General features: G+C 45.3%; 1 protein-coding gene across 1 annotated transcript in view; it reads right to left on the bottom strand.

Annotated features, from left to right (window-relative positions):
* Nucleotides 1-19,633, bottom strand: part of LOC137335353 (zinc finger protein 335-like) — a 110,734-nt gene that overhangs the window by 67,925 nt on the left and 23,176 nt on the right. Inside the window, exons 14-20 of the mRNA XM_068000686.1 lie at nucleotides 17,744-17,915; nucleotides 8,175-8,421; nucleotides 6,022-6,295; nucleotides 5,499-5,576; nucleotides 4,815-5,066; nucleotides 3,482-3,628; nucleotides 2,023-2,175 (exon numbers count right to left, since the gene is read on the bottom strand). Coding sequence (XP_067856787.1) covers nucleotides 2,023-2,175; nucleotides 3,482-3,628; nucleotides 4,815-5,066; nucleotides 5,499-5,576; nucleotides 6,022-6,295; nucleotides 8,175-8,421; nucleotides 17,744-17,915 — 1,323 coding nt within the window. The remainder of the gene's footprint in view (nucleotides 1-2,022; nucleotides 2,176-3,481; nucleotides 3,629-4,814; nucleotides 5,067-5,498; nucleotides 5,577-6,021; nucleotides 6,296-8,174; nucleotides 8,422-17,743; nucleotides 17,916-19,633) is intronic.

The raw sequence follows: 19,633 nt of genomic DNA on the forward strand, positions 1-19,633 counted from the left end.
GATTTTGGGACACTAAGGGAATCAAGGGATATGGGGTTCGGGTGGGAAAGTGGAACTGAGATCAAAGATCAGCCATGATCTTACTGAATGGCGGAGCAGGCTCGAGGGGCTGTATGGCCTACTCCTCATGTAGTTATGGAATGGGGGGGATGGAGGAGTGGACTGAAGTGTGACGTTTCTGTCAGGAGCTGAACAGGATGGCTATGATCTTGCCAATGTTGGGAAAAGTTTCTGACTTGTCCATGACTTGATGCCCTTGCAAATTACTGCCCTATCTCCAACCTTCCTTTCCTCTTCAAAGTCTTTGAACGTGTTGTTGTCTCCCAAATTCGTGCCCATCTTTCTCACAATACCATGTTTGAACCTCTCCAATCAGGTTTCCGCTCATGCCACAGCAATGAAATGGCCCTAATCAAAGGCAAAAATAATGGTCCACTAATGCTTCGATTTTAAAATTCTCATCCGTATGTTCAAATCCCCCCACGGCCTTGCCCCTCCCTATCTCCAACCTCCTGTAGCCCTACAACCTTCCGAGAACTCTGGCCTCGTGCACCTTCCTTTGCTTCACCATTAGCTGGTGTGTCTTCAGCTGTCTAGGCCCCAAGCTGTGAAATCGACCCTCCACCCCCCACCAAAACCAACAAAAACCTCTCCACCCCTCTCTCCTCCTTCAAGACACTTCTTAAAACCTACCTTTGACCAAGGTTTTTGTCACCTGTCCTAACATCTAAATCTTTGGCTTGGTGTCATTTTATGTTTGATTACGCTGTTGTGGGACTTCTTTTTACGTTAAATGCAAGTTGTTGCTGGTCAGGCTGCAACAGTCACTGAGTCGAGGATTGTGGCGGAAGAAAGGGAAATCTTATCAGCATACATGTGGAAGTTGATCACATGCTTACAGATAATGTCATCAATTGGCAGCATGCAGGCGAGGAATAGGAAGAAGCTGAGGATGGAACCTTGGGCCATGTTGAAGGTTACCATGTAAGCATGGGAGGAGATGCCATTGCAGGAGACATGCTGGCTATGTTGTGACAATCAAGAATAAAACCACGGAAGGGTTGTGCCATAGATGGAAGAGGATGGAGTAGTGGACCACATCAAAGGCTGTGAAGAAATTGAAGAGGAATAATACACACGGTCACAGTCTCAGAGGCATCACTGACTGGTCAGGATGGTCACAGTGCTGTGGGTGGAAGAAAAACCGTCCTGAAGATAGCTGAACCCAGAGTGATGGAAGTGGAATTGAGTTCAAAGCAAAACAGGCATCAACAAAAAAAACAAACAGACAGCTTCTGATTACCGGCCAAAGACCTCTGCTACAAGTTTGACAGATAAGGGTTGGTTTTGGTGCTTCCTACTGTCTAATACTCGGTTAGAACTCACTGTCGAGGCTCACACCTGAAGATTGGCTACTTAGGAAAAGTACAGGAAGGTTGCTGCCAACCTTGGAATCGTACTCCAGCACGGGTCTGAACCTTCGGGACAGGTGGAAAAATAACCGGAAAAGAAAAAAAAAATATTACCCACATTTCTGAAGACCCTATAAATCAGCATCAGGTATGACTGAGGTACAAATGTAAACTACAAATATTTCCTGTATAGAGGGGTAGACACAGACCAGGGACTAAATCCCAATCTACAAAAATAAACAGATGATTGAGATATAGATGGCAATTACACCCAGGTCTCCTTTCATCCTTAGTGGCTCCGTTACAAATATTATAGGGAAAGGTTTCACGTGTCACAGATTGGATCCACTCAATGCAGTAGGGGTCAGTACTTTGGAATGATTGGAAGAAAATCCAAAGCTGCCTGACCCTGGAAAACCATACCAGCGGCTGGACGCTGCTGGAAACCCAAATATGAGGCCTGCATCACCCTTCACTGTCCTCTCTGCCCCGCTTGTGGGTGTGTGCACAAAGAGGGAAGTGATGAGCATTGTGCCAAGCGCTAAAGGAAGTTCAGCAGTGCGCTGATTAGGAGCCAACTCAAGAAGCGTTGCTCAGTAGCATGTATTACCATCAATCCCAGACAGCGCTTCTGTCCGCAAAACCTTGCGAGGTCTCCCAGGGCGCCTCCGAGGCCGGTCACTGGTCGAGGTTGTGACATTGCGATTGTAGTTTGGCTGCCTTCCACGTGTCTCATCTTCTGCTGGGTTATAATCACTGTCGGCTAATGGAAGAGAGAGATTATTTTCTGGAATACAGAACTACCCGGGAGAAATCAGCAATTTATCGGATTGAAGAAGTAAAGCAGCAAATTGTTAGTAAAACTGATAAAGTGACACTTCTGTTTGTCAACAATGGGTCAGGCAAATGTAAAATTTCTCTACACGTTCAAGGTACACTTTTCAGGACTTTGCTCTGGATAAATGCCACATGACCGGGTTACACTGTCCCCACAAAAGTTAAATCAGTCTCCAAAACTGATCAATCTGACTTCTGATGTGGAACCCAACTAACCCAGCTCACAAGTGCAAGGTCAATGCCCATATGAACTAGAACCACCTCTGTACTAATTTCATAGCAGCACCAAGTCAGACACACCAGTATGATTTGCCAAATCACTCCCACGACACTACCACGTCACCTCTTTACTTCATGCTGCGGTCAGTTGTTTCCAAGTGGGAGTTCATGAACTGTAGGCCTCCTACTTAATGTAAGTAGAAATTAAGAGATCAATGTGGAACTGCTCTACTTACAGAATCCAATATAACTGCAGCATCCTATTAATCGAACTTCATTGATCGATATATTGATTCTTATTTACAGCTCCTGGTCTCAGTACAATGGAGAGATTGCATTTAATCATCGGCTTCCAATTGTCTGCATTTTTTTTTGCTTTTGGTTTTATTTACTGCGCCTTCGCAACTTTCTTTCAGCCGGATTTGTTATACTTCTTAAAGAGTCTTTTATATTTAACACAGTTGGGGAGGAAGATAGTATTGTATTGAGGCTTAAAGCTTGAATAAAGGGATCCTTACTGTGTAAATGGGTGGTGCTATCTCTGACCTGCAAGCATTTAATGGTGACAAGGTGCCACAAATGAGGACACTTTTCATTTCAGATGACCAACAATCTTTACCTCGATGAGCATGAAATTAGACCCCAACCCAACACATTCAAAAGTACAGTGGAACTAAAGAAGTCCGAATGGAAAGGCTATAATACTTTCATCTAGAGGGGCTAATGACATCAGAAGCCTGGTGTAACACCATAAGTGATGACAGTGCTCAACACCTGAAACGTAGCAATGGAATCACATTCCATTCAACACTGCAAGCAGATTAATGACTTGTGCTTCGGTAGTGCCAGGATGTCAACCCAGTGAGCGCACACCCAAATGTCACCCCCCTTTTGTTGTACCATGGCAGCTTTCTTTTAGCTGTATTGGTTGCTGACTGTTGCTGCATCTCCTGTTCTCTTTCCTGAGGCTTAATGAACAAGTCTGCTCCTGAGCTTTTCTAATGGTGCATTACCCTCTCGGTCGTCAATGGCACCAGCATCCACAATATCATCCTCCTCTTCCTCTTGCTCCTGCTCCTGGGCCTTATTTTCCTCCGGTCTCGGTGACGCATTCTGCTTCCTCGGCCGTCCCCTTCCTCTCTTTTTACATAGAAAGCCTCCTAGGAAATGGCATGGAAGTTCAGATAAATGTTTTGCTTTAATTCACAATGCATTAAGTTTCATCCGATTTTAGCTGGGGAGAATATCGTTAGCTGGATTGTACACATGCATTCAGAGATTTCAAACATCCAACATATTGATTCTTCCCTCTTGTAATTATGTGAAGAGGAATATTATGAAGTAAAATTAAAGAATCCGGAACCAAAGAAATACACAAGTTTCTATTAAAAAATTGTTATTTGTAGTTCTGTTACATTTTGATTTTCCTGTTGGAATACTCTTGTCCCCAAATAGGTTTTATTGAGAAGAGTTTGTTCACTGCAGAGTTACAGACTAACTTTTAGCCAAGCCAAGGGCCACTCGAACACACGACACCACAGATTGGTAGGACCCGGGACTGCACTCACATGTTGAGCGTCTGATTTCAACTGTGCTTTACTGGGAAGCTGCTGACTGGACAGCAGAAAATGTAATATCAAAAGGGTAACAAGAAAAGTCCAAAATCAACTAGTGAGGAAAGCTTCAATGAAGTAGATTTGATGGAGCCCTTTCATTTGTTCTAGGGATGCTGCGATAGCCCCATCACTCACTGGCCATAGAGCAGTACTGAATCCCATCTCTGGTGATTTGCCACAAACTGGCAGGCACACAGGGCAGCAAGTCCATCAAGGGTCACAGGTGAAGGGGAGGTGGGCCAACAAGGACCTCACAGGCAGTATTAGGAATATGGGTCAATGGATTGGAATCAGACTAGAGGCCCATTGCTGCTCGAATGCGCGGATCGACACCCAAAAGCAGCAAGGATGTCAATCTGCCTTCAACAAATTGACAGCTGGCTGCTGGTGTACAGCTGAGTGTGACCAGGCAGCAGCTTTGCCTGGTTAAATATCTAACACACAAGCTCGGTGGCTAAAAGTCTGAAATTGATACTCAGATGATAAGAAATCAATAAAAAATAATTTGAGAAAGTGTTAATTTCATTTCAAGTTTTTCCCCCCTTCCAAACAGTACTGTACCTGGCATAAGCAGAGGTCAAGGAGCAGCACACGGGGTAGGGATAGGGTAGAGGTTGAGAAAAACACAGATTTAGATGTATAAAGTTCCGCTGAAATAAAGGTTTCTAGATTTAGAGACTGAATTAACGGGGTAAGATACAGGTGTGATGAACATTGGACTGACACTTACCAATGTTGAGATGTCGATCCTTCATGTGATTGATCAGATTGTCCTTAGAGATGCTTTTATATGGGCACATCTTACACTTGAACTGCTGAACCACTACCACCTCCATCATGTCTTCCAGGTTGGACAGGTCATGCTGCTCAAGGTGGTCTGCACAGGTGGATGTCGGCCCTTCGGCCAACCCTTCTCCAGACATATTGGAAAGCCTGGAGTTGGACATCTGAGAGGTGGACATTTGAGAATCAATAGTACCACCTAAAGAAAATACATTAGAGTCAAAGTCAGGGGTAGCTGGGCACTAAATACCGTACAAATAATCATAGCCTGGAGCAAGTGAACCTATTACACGTTCTCCAACAGAGCCTCCTGCAATCCACCAATATACATAGGGAACAATGGACAGCACAGAGCAATATCAATGTTCAAGGTAATGTCGTAAACCACAATAGAAAAGCTCAAGCAGCTTATAAAAACAAACTGAACTGTCATTTAATGATTTGTAAGCCTGCAGTAACCTATACACTTGTGCAACTAATAGACTTAAAAAAAAGGTTCGATCAAGTGTACACTTTACTGGTTAAAATTTAAAAACAGTACCACCCAGCAAAAACAATATGGATTATGTTTGTGGGCAATGGTTGCACCTCCATTGCTTCATTAAAAAACCCAGAAGAGTTATATTCTCACCATCATCAGGGCCTGGCAGTACGAGGTACTGAGTGGCTTCAGCTCCTTCATCTCCTGCACTAGTGACAGCGATACAACCTGGGCAAAGCACAAATCATCATCATCATCATCACCACCACCACCACCAAGAAAAGAACACAGCAGATGGCTTATCAAATGTGAAAAATCAGTTATAAAACCAGAAGATGCTGAAAAGAGACATCTGAAAGAGAAAAGTAAATTAGCATTTCGGGTATAATCTTTCAACTCTGACAAAGGGTTTCATACCCAAAATATTAAGCTGTCTTTCTCTGTTTTTTTGCTGTAACGTTTCATTAATTTGGCTTTTTTCTTAATGGGAATTATTTAACAAATACATAACGTATTTTCACCAAACAGGCCCACTTAACAGGCTTTAACGATACCAAGATCCTGCTGCAGATCAGTAATCAATTTACATTAAAATGTCTAATAACTCCCCATATTTCTGTGATAAATAATCATTGGGCACTGTCACCATTAGGAATATTCTTCAGACACTCACTTTGCATGATGTCCGGTCCAATCGTAGACTCTATAATTTTATCGATAGCTGACCCAAGGTCAGAGGATGTAGAAGCGGTCGAGTCCGACACGATCATGGTTCCATCCGGCACCACACTGGAGTGGACCAATACTTGGGCAGATTCAGACACCATGATGGACTGTGTAACTGTGGAGACGCTGGACACAATAGTGGACTGAGCAACCGAGGAAGAGTCTGGAAGGTGAGCTATGGTGATGACATCCGTGCTGGAACTTGTTTCAGGAACCACCTCCTGGAATACCGCAGAGAAAAGAAATACATTTGTTATGAAGGATTTCAGCAGCTTATGGTTTCAATGTATAATGAAAGATAGTTCAGATTGCTAAGTGGGATCATTTTTCCTTTACAAACCTGATCAGAGAAACCTTCCCACTGTTAGCTACACCATTGAAATAGAGGGACAAGAATGCCCCAGGTTACACCTGTACATCTCAGCAACAACAGACAATGCCTCTTTTTACTTCCCCATGATCACCTAAACCAGCATTGCCATGGAGCAAAAAATACCCAAAAACAACTTATATTTTAGAATTTGAAGCAGACATTGATAATTCTTGTGTTCTCATTTACAAAAGGGCAGCAATATTGATGCTCATCTTGTAATTTCAGTTAACAATACAATTTAAAGTTGTCTGACATCCAGTCTTGGATGAGGGGTAATTTCCTCCAGTTAAATATTGGGAAGATAGAAGCCTTTGTCCCATGCCACAAACTCCGTAACTTCGCCACCGATTCCATCCCCCCTCCCTGGCCACCATCTCAGGTTCGACTAGACTGTTCACAATTTTGACATTCTATTGGACCCCAGGCTGAGATTATGACCTCCATATCCTCTCCATCACAAAGACCACCTACTCAACATCACTTGTGTCTCTCTCTCTCTGCTCCTGCCTCATCTGTTGCTGAAATCCACATCCATACCGTTTTAACCTCTAGACTCGATTATTCCAATATACCCCTGGCCAACCTCTCATCCTCCACCTTCTGCTGCTAGTATCTTCTTATCTCACACAAAGTCCTACTCACCCATAACCCCTGTCCTTGTTGACCTACATTGGCTCCCAGTCCATCAATACCTCAAATTTAAAATTCTCATCCTTGTGTTTAAATCCCTTCATGGTTGCATCCCTCCCTATCTCTCCAATATTCTCCCACCCTACAACCCTCTGAATTCCTCCAACTCTGGTCTCTTGTGTATCCCCCACTCCTTTTGTCCCAGCAGTGGCAGAGGTGCCTTCAGCCGTCTAGGGCCTAAGCTCTGGAATTCCCTCCTTAAACCACTTTGTCTCTTCTCCTGGAAGAACCTTCTTAAAACCCATCTGGGACCAAGCTGCCCCTCCTAATATCGGCTTCTTTGGCTTGGCCTCTTTTTAAAAATCTGATTACGCATCTGTGAAGTGCCTTAGGGCTTTTTTTTTTAAAGTTTTTTAAAGTTTAAGGGCTCTATATAAATGCAAGTTGTACAACTTAAAACAGGGAGAATCAAATGAATGAATATAGTAATCTATACAAAGTGACAAAACAACAATGTGTCTCTATCTATAGGTTAGGTAAAAATTACTTCATAAACACAACCAGTTATATCTTCATTACTTGACAATAAAATTAGAGACATTTCTATGCTCTTTGCATTGCTTTCCTTAATAAAATGAATTAGCACTGGCTATTACACGAGTATTCTGTGCATTAAGCAAATTGCTTGAACCTGGAACTTCCATTTTAAGGAGCTAAAAATGAAAAGAATCACTTAATGGACTACTGGGAAGTAAGTCAATGTGATTGTGAATCGCCTGCTTGTGGCTGCTTTACAGAACTGTAAACCAGTCATTCTGAGTGTAAGGTGGTTAATTGGGCTCAACAGTAAATGGACGCGCTGGGCTCCATCTCAAGAATTTATGGTTGAATTAGAATGATGCCTGGTTCAAGAGTTTGGACAATTTAATAGATTCTGACAAGCACTTGATGTGGACTTTTTTCAAATTGGTCTTATGGATAGTGGAGTGCAAAAGGTGCAAGCACACTTTTACGGTCTATCATACTGCTGGACTGTGACTTTTGCCAGCTATATGCAGCTTTTTTTTTTACATTGTGTCTTTGTTCAAGTTCCATACCATAGATTCCTCAGAGCTCTGGCCAACACCAGAGTCAACGCCCGAACCATTGTCGGCCTCAGATGCCATGCCGAGGGTGGTTACTGTGTCGCTGCTGTCTGCAGATACCGCCTCAGACGTCTCCACTGCCATGCCGCTCTCAGAGGGTTCTTCTTGCCCCGGGGGAGCAGCATCACTACTGCTCTGCACTGCATTCTCCTCCAGCTCCATTGTACCGCCCGATGGGACCTGTCTGTTATAAGAAACCCTGCAATAAAAGAGCAATAGAGACAAGGGGGTTCAGACAGGGCTGTTTTATTAAGAAATGTTACTGCCGGTGATGTCCACAGAATTCAGGCTTTCCGTTATAAACCAAGCAAAATGACAAAGAAGCAAGAAGAATGTTTTCAACTCCCAGTACATACTGAAAAAAACATTACAGTAACAAAACAAATCAAATCCACAGTAACTTAAATTATTGAAATATTAAACCTAAACTCGTAAAAGAACTTCTTTTAAACACATTTTAATCAGAAATGCAAACACTTCAATTCTGGTCACCTTATTGTCCATCTCTCCCAGGCCTGTTTTTCCCCTACCAAAATCGATCTTCTCAGACTATCGCTTTAATATCTTTTCCCCTTTGTTCCAAAATGACTGGTGGCAACAATTTTCAGAGCGCAGGGCTTTCACTGTCCAAAAACAGGCTTGAAAGGCCATTTTCACCCTCAGCCGATGAAAAGCGCATACGTTGAAGATTAGTATGGTCATATCACAGATACAAATCAATCTTTGACGTTATGAGATTAAAAGAAAAAGCTGAAGTGCTGGGAATCAAATAAAGGCAGAACATTCTGGAAACACATGGCACATCTGTCAGCATCTCACAGAAAGATATATTTGCCATTGCACAATCAGGTGACAGAGTTGTAATTTCTAACCGTGATTAGGTGTAAAGCCCAATCTGTGGGAATGTGTAAAGTAATCTAATAAACTCAAGCCATTATCAGATTGTTTTACTAGGTGTAAAAACTGACAACACTTTGTTGGTTGCTGCAGAGAAGTAGCATGATCTTCACAGAAAACAATACTCCAAAGCCCCAGGACCCTCCTGTCGCCTTTAGTCTTCTACGCTCCTTGCAAAAACCAAGTGAAATAGAACAGTAACTCTGTGAGCAGCACCTCATACACGATATCACCACCACAGACTGTGTTACCAGGAAGTTACGAACAAAAGCTGCATGAATTTCCGGCTTAATCCTTTTTTAATTTGAAAAAAATCCACCCAGTTCCTATTTCACGAGTTTGGTTATTGTACTGTATTAGTATGTAGAATGTGTCCTGCCCAATATTTATCTCAAACCACATCACTAAAAAACAGATTATCTGGTCATTATCACATTGTTGTTTGTGGGACCTCGCTGTGCACACATTGGCTGCCGCATTTCCCTACTTTACAACAGTGACTGCATTTCAAAAGTACTTCACTGGCTGTAAAGCTCTTTGGGCCGTCCTGAGGTCATGAAAGGCACTATATGAATGCAAGTTCTTTCGATGCCTTTTTTGCTTCTGAATATTATTTCATCTGTACATAAATCTGACCAAGTTAGCCTACATGCATGTTTTCTGCCTCCTGAGGAGACAGGAGAACGTCATGTGCATCCAACATATTCATACGTATGTATTTTTGAAACTGCATTTCAAGATTAGTTATTAAACATGGGCCATTCTAATCCTAATCCAGCAAAGACTAAATGCAGGCTTTGTTCATAAAGGTCTCTACTTACAGAAACTGTAGATCAGCCATGAGTGCGAGAAAAAAAATTATGAAAAGGCGGAGCAGTAATAGATGGGTCCCACCTAAAATAACTTCCTGGTAACACAGTCTGTGGTGGTGATATCGTGTATGAGGTGCTGCTCACAGAGTTACTGTTCTATTTCACTTGGTTTTGCAAGAAGCGTAGAAGACTAAAGGCGACAGGAGGGTCCTGGGGCTTTCTCTACACGAGGCCATAATTGTAAAGTTAGACCTTGGCCATTTTGGAATGAAATCAGGAAGCATTTTTTCACACAAAGGGCAGTGGAAATTTGGAACTCGTTCCCCAAAAAGCTGTGCATGCTGGGACAATTGCAATTTTCAGGACTGAGATCGATAGATTTGTGTTGGTAAGGGTATCGAGGGATATGGAGGAAAGGCGGGTAAATGGAGTTGAGATACAGATCAGCCATGATTTGATTGAATGGTGGAACAGGCTCGAGGGGCTGAATAGCCTACTCCTGGTTCCTATGTTCTTCCAGATGTTGGCTGGCCTGCTGCACATTTCCAGCACTTTCTGCTTTTTCTTGTGACGCGTTAGTTTCACTAATGTTCTTATAAATCAGAAAACTATAAGAAATAGGAGCAGGAGTAGGCCTTATGGCCCCTCGAGCCTGCTCCGCCATTCAGTAAGATCATGGCTGATCTTCGACCTCAACTCCACTTTTCTGCCTGATCCCCATATCCCTTGATTCCCTTAGAGTCCAAAAATCTATCGATTTCAGTCTTAAATGTGTTCTAGCTACATTTTGAAAGTTTATTTTTCTTAGGGCATTGTAAATCAAAACTACACTCAGACTTAATGCTCGTGTGACAATACAACAGGTCACAAGGGGAGGGGAACGAGATAGAGATTAGACAGACAGCTAGAGGAGCAGACACACATACAGAGAGGGGGTGGAGGAGGGACTGACTTTGAGGAACCAATTACAAAATTTGATATTTGCAGAGATCTCTTAGAAAGTTACAAACAATGCTGTCAGGCCTGATCATTCTCTAGTTTTTCTCCCCGTGTCCTCTCCAAGTTCATCTTGTCCATGATACACAACTCCTTTGTAAAAGGAAATCTGGCCTCAGACAACATCCAGTGCTCATTTAATTCAGTATTCGAGGCAGGATTGGAGGAGACACCGTTGATAGTAATTTCTGTTGCCAAAGAGGTTTTTGAGTTATGTGAAAGTATATAATGCCCCAGTAACCACAGTTCATGCGAGCCTAAACGGTATGAGCAGGCTATTCAACTGTGGAATGCAACACAGCTAAGCCCAACATCCACGTGTGCACTTTACAGCATAGGCTCCTGAATAGCAATCAGGAGTAGGAACCCTAGTTGATATTTTCCTTTAGCCCTGGGAAGTGGAGTGCAGTTATGCGTCCTCTCCCCGTACTGCAGCTGACTCGGCACAGGTCAGTGACTGAACCTGGGACTTTCCTGATCTGTATGGCACAGTTCCAGACTGGGCAATGTATTTGCCAAATAAGTCAGCAGGGAGCCCTCTATCTGATTTTAAATTAAAATATATTTCTAAGTACATAGGCACACATGATGTGATGGCTAGCTTTCCCAACCATAGCTAGTAGTTTTTAGCACTGCCAAAGCTGCGAACAAAGAAACATGAATATTTATCACTGAAACAGAAGCAAAATTCTGCGGATGCTGAAAATCTGAAATAAAAACAGAAAATGCTGGAAAACACTCAGCAAGTCAGGCAGCATTTGTGGAGAGAGAAAGAGGTAACGCTTTAGGTTGATGACCTTTCATCAGAACTGGAAGAAGTTAGGGGTTAGGGGTTTAACAGATTATAAGCAAGTACAGAGCCAAGGAGGGGGGTGTTGGTGGGAAGGGGAGGAAAGAACAAAAGGGAAGGTCTGTGATAGGGTGGAGGCCAGACGAAAAGGATGATGGTGCAAGGCAAAAAAGGGGTGGTAATGGGACAAATAAAGATGCAAAAGATGGGTCTAGAGGAGCTGTAAATGGTAACATCAGAACCATTACCAGCACCTGCTGTCCGAGAAAAAAGGGAACAATGGTTACAATCTGAAGTTGTTGAACTCAATGTTATGGAAGGTTGTAAAATGCCTAATCGAAAAATGAGGTGCTGTTTCTCAAGCTTCACTGGAACACTGTAGGAGGCCGAGGTCAGAGTGGGAATGGGACAGAGAATTAAAATGGCAAGCAACCGGAAGCTCAAGGACATGCCTGCAGATCGAATTGAGGCGTTCAGCAAAGCAATCACCCAATCTGCGTTTGGTCACCCCAGTGTACAGGTGAAACATCAATTTACTTGTACTACTTTCAACTTGGTGTGCTGCTCACCCTCGTGAGCAGCACACCAAGTTGAAAGTAGTACAAGTAAATTGATGTTTCACCTGGAAGGAGTGTTTGGGGCCCTGGACGGTGGGGATGAGGTGAAAGGGCAGGTGCTGTATCTCCTGCGCTTGCAAGGGAAGGTGCCGGGGGAAGGAGAGCAGGTGTTAGGGGTGATGGAAGAATAGACCAAAGTGTCGCAGAGGGAACGGTCCTTTCAGAATGCTGATAGGGGAGGGGAGGAGAGGGGGTGTTTGGTGGAGGCATCATGGTAGAGGTGACAGAAATGACGAAGGATGATCCGTTGAATGTGGAGGCTGGTGGGGTGGAAGGTGAGGACACGGGGGATCATATTATGGAACTGGGAGGGAGGGGAAGGGGTGTGGGCAGAAGGGAGGGAAATGGGACGGACACAGTTGAGAGCCCTGTCAACCACAGTGGAGGGGAATCCTCAGTTGAGGAATAAGGAAGACATAAAAGGGAATCCAAAAGTCTTCTATAGGCATATAAATAGTAAATGGGTAGTAAGAGGAGGGGTGGGGCCGATTAATGACCAAAAAGGAGATCTACACATGGAGGCAGAGGGCATGGCTAAGGTACTAAATGAGTACTTTGCATCTGTCTTTACCAAGGAAGAAGATGTTACCAAAGTCACAGTAAAAGAGGTAGTTGAGATACTGCATAGGCTAAAAATTGATAAAGAGAAGGTACTAGATAGGATGGCTATGCTTAAAGTAGGTAAGTTAACCGATCAGGATGAGATGCATCCGAGGTTGCTATGGGAAGTAAGGATGGAAATTGCAGAGGTGCTGGACATAATCTTCCAATCCTCCTTCAATACGGGGGTGGTGCCAGAGGACTGGAAAATTCCAAATGTTGCATCCTCGTTCCAAAAAGGTTCTAAGGATAAACCCAGCAACTACAGGCCCGTCAGTTTAACTTCGGTGGTGGGCAAGCTTTTAGAAATGATAATCCAAGACAAACAGTCACTTGGACAAGTGTGGATTAACAAAAGGGGAGCCAGCACAGATTTGTTAAAGTCAAATCGTGTTTAACTAACTTGATTCTGTTACCTCATCAAAAACTCAGGATTGATGAGGGCAATGTGGTTGATGTTGTGTATATGGACTTTCAAAGGTTTATGTTGTGTATATGGACTTTCAAATGAGACGTATCACAGTTTTCCACGTGTGGAAATTAATTCCTGGGACGAGAGGGTTGTCCTATGAAGAGAGGTTTAGTAGAATGGGCTTATACTCTGGAGTTTAGATGAGAGGTGATCTCATTGAAACATATAAGATTTCGAGGGGCCTTGACAGGGTAGATGCTGAGAGATTGTTTCCCCTGGCTAGAGTGTCTAGAACCAGGGGGCATAGTCGCAGGATAAGGGGTCGGCCATTCAAGACTGAGATGAGGAGGAATTTCTTCACGCAGAGGATTGTGAATCTTTGGAATTCTCTACCCCAGAAGGCTGTGGATGCTGAGTCATTGAGTACATTCAAGGCTGAGATGGATAGATTTTTGGACACTAAGAAAATCAAGGGATATGGGGATTAGGGTGGGAAAGTGGATTTGAGGTCGAAGATCAGCCATGATCTTACTAACTGGCGGAGCAGGTTCAAGGGGCGGTGTGGCCTATTCCTGCTCCTAATTCTTATGCTATGTTCCTAAGTTCAGAGGGAGGTAGGTTAGAGCGAGTGAGGGGAGTAGAGAAATTGAGACGGCCGATGTCACGCCGGCAGTTCACAAAGGAAAGATCAAGAGAGGGTAAGAGGCCAGAGGGAAGGGTCCAGGTGGAATGAGAATTCTGAAGACAAAGAAAGGGTCTACTGTACCGGGGATTGGGGGGTGGGTAAGATTCCTGGCCAAAGAAGCGGGTGCAAAGGCGACGGAAGAAGAGCTCAGCATCGTGTCAAGTTCGAAATTCATTGAGGCAGGGGCATAAGTGGATGAAGCTGAGGACTGATCGTTCGGGGTCAGAGAGGATAGTGAAAACACGACAAAGGGTAAGATTGGAAGGAGGGATTAGGTCAGAGAAAAGTCATGGGGAAGGAGGATCAGGAGTGATGTTGGTACCCAAGAGTTGTTGATGCTTGCAGTCATATATATGAATATATATCACATGAATCGGAAACAGAACAAGGGCCGATAGAAAGGCAATGCGTACCGATGTTTAAAATTTTAATTTTTAATCGTTTCCTTGGGGAATTCTTCCTTAGTTAATTCACATTAGGATCATTAGGCCCCTCTCTGGAATTTCCTCCCTACGCTCCATCTCCCTCTCCACCTTTAAGACCCTCCACATAACCCACTTTTCTGACCAAGCCTTTAGTTAGCTCTTCCTAATTTCTTCTTCCTCGGCTCAGCACCTGTTGTCTCCCCCACGTCTCTGTGAAGAACCTTGGAAAACCTCCTATTACTAATGTACATGCTGCCTCTGGGTGACATCATCCGAAAACACGTCAGGTTCTACATGTACGCTGATGACACCCAGCTCTACCTCACCACCACCTCTCTCATCCCCTCTACTGCCTCTGATTTGTCAAGTTGCTTGTCCAACATCCAGTATTGGATGAGCAGAAATTTCCTCCAACTAAATATTGGGAAGACGAAAGTCATTGTCTTTGGTACCCATCACAAACTCCGTTCCCTAGGCACTGACTCCATCCCTCTATTTGTTTGATAACGCTCCAGTGAAGCACCTTGGGACGTTTTATTCCATTAAAGGCGCTATATAAATGCAACTTGTTGTTGTGTTCCCACGTTAAAGGCACTGTATCAATGCAAATTGCTGAATGAGTAAAACAAGTATTAAGATAATCTGGATCAAAAGTAAAACCTGCAGGAGTGGGGAAGGGAAAGACATGCTTCAGCTGTCCCCAGTGCCTGCTGTAGACAAGCATGGTTAGCAGGCCGAGTCCAGGCTCTGCACACAACTCCACAAAGGCAAGAGTTAGGCCACGTGGTAGTCGATGCCTAGGGAACGGAGCTTGTGGCGGGGACCAAAGACAATGACTTTGATCTTCCCAATATTTAGTTGGAGGAAATTTCTACTCATCCAATACTGGAGCAGAGGAGGCTGAGGGGTGACTTGATTGAGGCGTACAAAATTATGAGGGGCCCAGATAGAGTAGACAGGAAGTATCTGTTTCCCCTATCAGAGAGTTCAAGAACTAGAGGACATAGATTTAAGCTGACTGGTGAAAGGATTAGAGGGGACATGAGGAAAAACTTTTTTACCCAGAGGGTGGTGGGTATGTGGAATTCACTGCCCGAATTGGTGGTAGAGGCAGGGACCCGCAACTCTTTTTAAAAGTACCTAGACCTGCACCTAAAGTGCTGTAAGCTGCAGGGCTACGGACCGGGTGCTGGAAGGTGGGATTAGAATGGGCACCTGGTTGTTCTTCGAGGCGGTGCGGACACAATGGGCCGAATGGCCCCTTCTGCACTGTATCTGTTTTATGGTTGGCAGGTAATCCGGAAGGCAAACGGAATATTGGCCTTTATTTCTAGGGGGATGGAGTATAAAAGCAGGGTAAGTCATGCTACAACTGTACAGGGTGCTGGTGAGACCACACCTGGAGTACGGTGTACAGTTCTGGTGCCCTTATTTAAGGAAGAACATACTTGCATTGGAGGCAGTTCAGAGAAGGTTCACTAGGTTGATTCCGGGTATGGAAGGGTTGTCTTATGAGGAAAGATTGAACAGGTTGGGTCTATACTCTCTGGAGTTTAGAAGAATGAGGGATGATCTCATTGAAACATATAAGATTTTGAGGAGGCTTGACAGGGTAGATGCTTAGAGATTGTTTCCCCTGGCTAGAGTCTAGAACTAGGGGGCATAGTCGCAGGATAAGGGGTCGGCCATTTAAGACTGAAATGAGGAGGAATTTCTTCACGCAGAGGGTTGTGAATCTTTGGAATTCTCTACCCCAGAGGGCTGTGGATGCTGAGTCATTGAACATATAAGGCTGAGATAGATAGATTTTTGGACTCTGGGGGGAATCAAGGGATATGGGGATCGGGCGGGAAAGTGGAGTTGAGATCGAAGATCAGCCATGATCTGATTGAATGGCGGAGCAGGCTCGAGGGGCCGTATGGCCTACTCCTGCTCCTATTTCTTATGTTCTAATGTAGATGCTTCTACAGTGCACTTGTAACGTCAGACACACTCCCATGAAACACTCACACCCCACTTACAAATTAGGTTATTATATACACTGTAGATCTGAGGTCCCTCTCAGACTCAATTTCCCATTCTGTTATGTTCAATGAAAACTCTCAAAATCATTTATATTGCAAAGCACTTTCAGTGGTTCAATACAATCCAACACTTATTGTACTGAATATGCCGTTTATTCTACAGTTGGTGTAAACATAACCCTACCATTCTGCCCATCTGATACAATAAAATGGCAGATCCAGTGGTGCCAAACATTTACTGTTTCACTTTGCCTGTTTTGTCACCAGAGGCAGTGAACAAATTGTTATCACGAAGCACGGCTGTGAATATAAATGGGGCATAAAACCTCCAGTAGAAGTGGGTTCATTGCTCATGGTGTAGACCCTCTGACTGTGTTGTCCACACTATTGCTGGTCAGACCTGTAATTTTGATGTAATCTATTTTGATGCAAGTGACTCTCAAAAATAAACACAGCTTCATATGGAACTGTCATCAGTCTCTGTTGATCATAGAATCACAGAATTTTACAGCACAGGAGGCCATTCGGCCCATCGTGCCTGTGTTGGCTCTTTGAAAGAGCTATCCAATTAGTCCCATTCCCCCTGCTCTTTCCCCATCGCCCTGCAAATCTTTCCTTTTCAAGTATACATCCAATTCCCTTTTGAAAGTTACTATTGAATCTGCTTCCACCACCCTTTCAGGCAGTGCATTCCAGATAATGACAACTCGCTGTGTAAAAAAAAGTTTCGGATTATAAATTTCACTCAAATATTTAAACTGATGTTTACTGTAAACTTGGACCTCTTGCACATGCAGATTTACTGCAAATGGTGTGGGGCCTTTCTGCCAGCATTGCTGTATTTGACACAAAATTCTCTCAGCCCTCCTGTACTAGTGGCTTTAACATTACTGGCAACACGGAGGGAAGTACTCTATCCGCGTTACATCTGACGTACACAGAGGTGAGCCCATTGCCTCTGCTGTCCTTTTGAAAGCCAGCACTGCTAAATGGCCCACCCAAATTTTAACTACAGGGGCCATCATCATCTTCTAAACTGTAAGTTTAGAATATTATAATTAGCAGTGTGATGACAGGGTAGGGTTGCCAGCCATCTGTATTTGAGCAGGCTTCCAGAAGTTTCTAAAATTTAAACAAGTCATCAAAACTTTTTTTAAAAAAACATATGGCAAAAATCCACTCAGGATAGCATGTGTGGTCACAGTATCATTTTGGCAATAGAAAGCTGCCCAGGGAACGAGGAGCTCCTCCTAATGCACTTACATTGCACAAGATCGTGGCCAGTGACCGGCTGCCACAGATCTGCAGTCTGCAGGATTTCCACCCAGACTATGACATTCCTGGCAGCCTTTATGCAGTATTCCAGGAAAGAAGAAGCTACAATCAGGGATTCTGTCCGGCTTCAGTCGGCAAAAGGTGTCAGGCCTAGTCAGGGCTTAGGACTAAAGTCCATTTCTGTTAATTTGATTCACATTTAACTTAAAAGGGCTACTGTGCCATTTCAATGCAATCGCTTAGTTCAAAATATTGAAAGAATTCCAATTTTTGAGTAAACTGCTAGAAAAATCCAATCACCATGGTTAAAACTGATCACTTTCTATTAAGCTATACTGTCTTGCATCCAAAGGCGAAGGTGAAATTGGTCTTCAGTAGGCTTCTGTCCCCATAAATACCTGCCTGGTAACACTAGTACATATTCAAGCTGCTGCCTGTCTCTCCCCGTGCCATTTCCTACCTAGTAACATTGGTCTGTTTGGCACCTGTCAGTCTTCTAGCTGCTTCCCATCACCTCCATCAGTGCCTCACTGCCCTGCTGCCCACTCTCTTTTACTCTCTCTCTCTGCCCATCATTGCCTACTCTCTCCACCCACCACTGCCCTGCTGCCCACTCTTTCCCCATCTAACCACCCCCTCTCTACATCACTAACCTCTCTCTCTCTCTCTCTCTACCCCCCCCCCCCCCCCCTGCTGCCTCCTCTCCTCCATCAGTATCCCACTGCCTTTTCAGTGTCCTTCTGCCCCTCTCTCCGGCACTGTCCTCCCTCCTGCTCCTATCTCGCATCAGTACCCTCCAGGCTGCTCTCTTCTCCCCGACAGTGCCCTCCCCGCTGCCCCTCTCTCCCCCTCAATGCCCTCCCCCCTGTTGCCTCGCTCCCCTCCCAGCTGCCCCTCTCCTCCCTCCCCCTCAGTGCCCTCCCTGTTGCCCCCTCTCCCCCTCAGTGCCCTCCCTGTTGCCCCTCTCTCCCTCAGTGCCCTCCCTGTTGCCCCTCTCTCCCTCAGTGCCCTCCCTGTTGCCCCTCTCTCCCCTCAGTGCCCTCCCTGTTGCCCCTCTCTCCCCTCAGTGCCCTCCCTGTTGCCCCTCTCTCCCTCAGTGCCCTCCCTGTTGCCCCTCTCTCCCCTCAGTGCCCTCCCTGTTGCCCCTCTCCCCTCAGTGCCCTCCCTGTTGCCCCTCTCTCCCCTCAGTGCCCTCCCTGTTGCCCCTCTCTCCCCTCAGTGCCCTCCCTGTTGCCCCTCTCTCCCCTCAGTGCCCTCCCTGTTGCCCCTCTCTCCCCTCAGTGCCCTCCCTGTTGCCCCTCTCTCCCCTCAGTGCCCTCCCTGTTGCCCCTCTCTCCCCTCAGTGCCCTCCCTGTTGCCCCTCTCTCCCCTCAGTGCCCTCCCTGTTGCCCCTCTCTCCCCTCAGTGCCCTCCCTGTTGCCCCTCTCTCTCCCCCTCAGTGCCCTCCCTGTTGCCCCTCTCTCTCCCCCTCAGTGCCCTCCCTGTTGCCCCTCTCTCTCCCCCTCAGTGCCCTCCCTGTTGCCCCCTCTCCCCCCCTCAGTGCCCTCCCTGTTGCCCCCTCTCCCCCTCAGTGCCCTCCCTGTTGCCCCTCTCCCCCTCAGTGCCCTCCCTGTTGCCCCTCTCTCTCCCCCTCAGTGCCCTCCCTGTTGCCTCTCCCCCTCAGTGCCCTCCCTGTTGCCCCTCTCTCTCCCCCTGTGCCCTCCCTGTTGCCCCTCTCTCTCCCCCTGTGCCCTCCCTGTTGCCCCCTCTCCCCCTCAGTGCCCTCCCTGTTGCCCCTCTCCCCCTCAGTGCCCTCCCTGTTGCCCCTCTCTCTCCCCCTCAGTGCCCTCCCTGTTGCCTCTCCCCCTCAGTGCCCTCCCTGTTGCCCCTCTCTCTCCC

This window comes from Heptranchias perlo, chromosome 19, assembly GCF_035084215.1.
Source record: "Heptranchias perlo isolate sHepPer1 chromosome 19, sHepPer1.hap1, whole genome shotgun sequence".
In the NCBI taxonomy this organism is placed as follows: Eukaryota; Metazoa; Chordata; class Chondrichthyes; order Hexanchiformes; family Hexanchidae; genus Heptranchias; species Heptranchias perlo.